Source organism: Babylonia areolata, chromosome 25 (genome assembly GCF_041734735.1).
Source record: "Babylonia areolata isolate BAREFJ2019XMU chromosome 25, ASM4173473v1, whole genome shotgun sequence".
NCBI classification, from domain to species: Eukaryota; Metazoa; Mollusca; class Gastropoda; order Neogastropoda; family Buccinidae; genus Babylonia; species Babylonia areolata.
In genome coordinates, this window is record NC_134900.1 from 35,782,783 (window position 1) to 35,785,282 (window position 2,500).

The following is a 2,500-nucleotide window of genomic DNA, read 5'->3' on the forward strand; positions in this document are numbered from 1 at the left end:
AGAAAGCAATAGATATAGATAATCAGAATATATAAAAGAAAGTAAAGAACCTACATTTTGCTGCCTAAAATCACGCGAGCAAAAAAAAAAAAAATGGGTCGCTCTTTCAAAGCTCCCCACCCCCTACCCCCCCAGCCCCCCCCCCCCCCTCTCCTCTTCTCTCTCCCCCTCCACTCAAATACACACACACACACACACACACACACACACACACACACACACACACACACACACACACATTCCCTCCTGTCCTTCCTCACTTATTTTCTTATATTTATTTTCAGAATAAAAATAAGTGTGGGGAAGGGGGTGGCGAGGAGTTGAAAAAAGGTTAAGGTGGGTCGGGGTGGGGGTATGACTGCTGAAAAGGCAGAGATTACAATCTGAATGAATAAATGAATAAGCAATGAATAAATAAATAAATAAATAAAAAGATAACTGAATAAATAAACAATTAAAAAAATCGAACGGTCCTTCACATAGAATAAATAAACTGAAAATGAAACATCAGAAGAGCGTGGAAGGTGGAACCCTGCACGAACAGAACCCGGAAGGAGAAGAAGCACTGGGCCCGCTGGTGGGTAGGTTGGTTGGTTGATGAAATAAATGCACACAAACTGCTTTTTTTGTTTTCTGGCTGGCTGGCTGTCTGACTGGCTGGCTGGCTATCTTGCCGTGTTGGTGGAGATAGGTTAGTTAGTAAGTAAGCAGGAGGAAGTAACATGAATTATTTGTATTTTGTATTTGTATTTCTTTTTTTAATCACAACAGATTTCTCTGTGTGAAATTCGTGCTGCCTCTCCCCCAGGGAGATTGCGTCGCTATACTACAGCGCCACCCCTTTTTTTTTTCTTTTTTTTTTGGGGGGGGGGGGGTATATTTTTTCCTGCGTGCAGTTTCTTTTATTCGTTTTTTTTCCTATCGAAGTGGGTTTTTCTACAGAACTTTTGCCCAGGAACAACCCTTTTGTTGCCGTGAGTTCTTTTACGTGCGCTAAGTGCAGTGCATGCGGCACACGGGACCTCGGTTTATCGTCTCATCCGTTATAGCGACAAACAGACCGCAGTGTGGGGAAGGTTTCAAGCGAACCACGTCTTGAAGGGTTTGATGAGGAGGTATAGGTGGTCCGGTTAAGACGCTGGCCTATACAGAGCCCATGAGGGTCTGGATTCCAATCCCGCTGTCGCCCTTCCTCCCAAGTTTGGCTGGAAGAATCGAACTGAGCGTCTAGTCATTCGGGATGAGACGATAGACCGAGGTCCCGTGTGCAGCACGCACTTGGCGCACTGACGAACGAGAGTGTTGTCCTGTTGGCGAAATTCTGTGGAAGAAATCCACTCTTGAGTGATAGGGACGGGACGCGTTGGGGTATGCTGCTGGTCAGGAATCTGCACAAGCAGACGTGGTGCAGTGTGTATGGATTTGTCCGAACGCAGTGACGTCCCCTTGAGAAACTGAAACTGATGATGATGATGATTTTTTTTCCCCCGATCTCCCAGGTCAACATATGTGCAGATCTGCTAGTGCCTGGACCCCCTTCTTGTGTATGCGCACGCAGAAGATCAATTACGCACGTTAAAGATCCTGTAATCTATGTCAGCGTTTCGTAGGTTATGGAAACAAGTACATACCCAGCATGCACACACCCCGGAAACGGAGTATGGCTGCCTACATGGCGGGGGTCAATACACAAAACGGTCACACATTTAAAATGTTTTATCTCTATATGAGTGTGTCTCTGTGCGTGACTGAAACCTGATCGAATGACGCAGAAAACGACTCGTTAAGCGCCCAACAGTGATTGCAGGGGTTTTGAAGTGGACAACCACAGCATGGTTTGAAGAGGGCTACCAGTGGTGCTGGTGGGTAGGGAGTGGAGGGGGGTGATGGTGGCGGAGTCAGGGGTGTGGGGGGGCTTGGGGAATGGGGTGGAGAAGGGGTATGGACTGACTGTGGTTCACAGACGGGCTGAGGAGGGACCTAAGCGAGGTGCAGAATGGACAGCGTGAGGGGTTGGGTGGGAGTGGAGAGGGGTGATGGTGGTGGGGGGGATGGGGGGGGTTGGGGGTATGGACTGACTGTGGTTCACGGGCGGGCTGAGGAGGGATCTCAGCGAGGTGCAGAATGGACAGCGTGAGGGGTTGGCTGGGAGTGGAGAGGGGTGATGGTGGTGGGGGGGATGGGGGGGGGGTGGGGGTATGGACTGACTGTGGTTCACGGGCGGGCTGAGGAGGGACCTCAGCGAGGTGCAGAATGGACAGCGTGAGGGGTTGGGTGGGTGCGTCACCCTGCGAGTGATGCTCGGGCTGGGCTGGGGAGGAGAAAGGGGAGTTAAGGGGGTGGGGGTGTAGAGGGGAGTGTTGTGTCTGTTGAGGTGGTGGTGTTTTGTATAAACTCGCGTTCTCTCTGCCTTTTCTTGCCTTGTCTTGTCTATTTTTCTGTCCATCACATTCTCTGTCTCTCAGTCTGTCTGTGTACCAGACATCATTCCCCCCCCTCT

General features: G+C 49.9%; 1 protein-coding gene across 1 annotated transcript in view; it reads left to right on the forward strand.

Annotated features, from left to right (window-relative positions):
• Positions 1-499: 499 nt before the first annotated feature.
• Positions 500-2,500, forward strand: part of LOC143299590 (protein MON2 homolog) — a 66,773-nt gene continuing 64,772 nt past the window's right edge. Inside the window, exon 1 of the mRNA XM_076612877.1 lies at positions 500-577. Within this exon, the coding sequence (XP_076468992.1) occupies positions 500-577 (78 nt within the window). The remainder of the gene's footprint in view (positions 578-2,500) is intronic.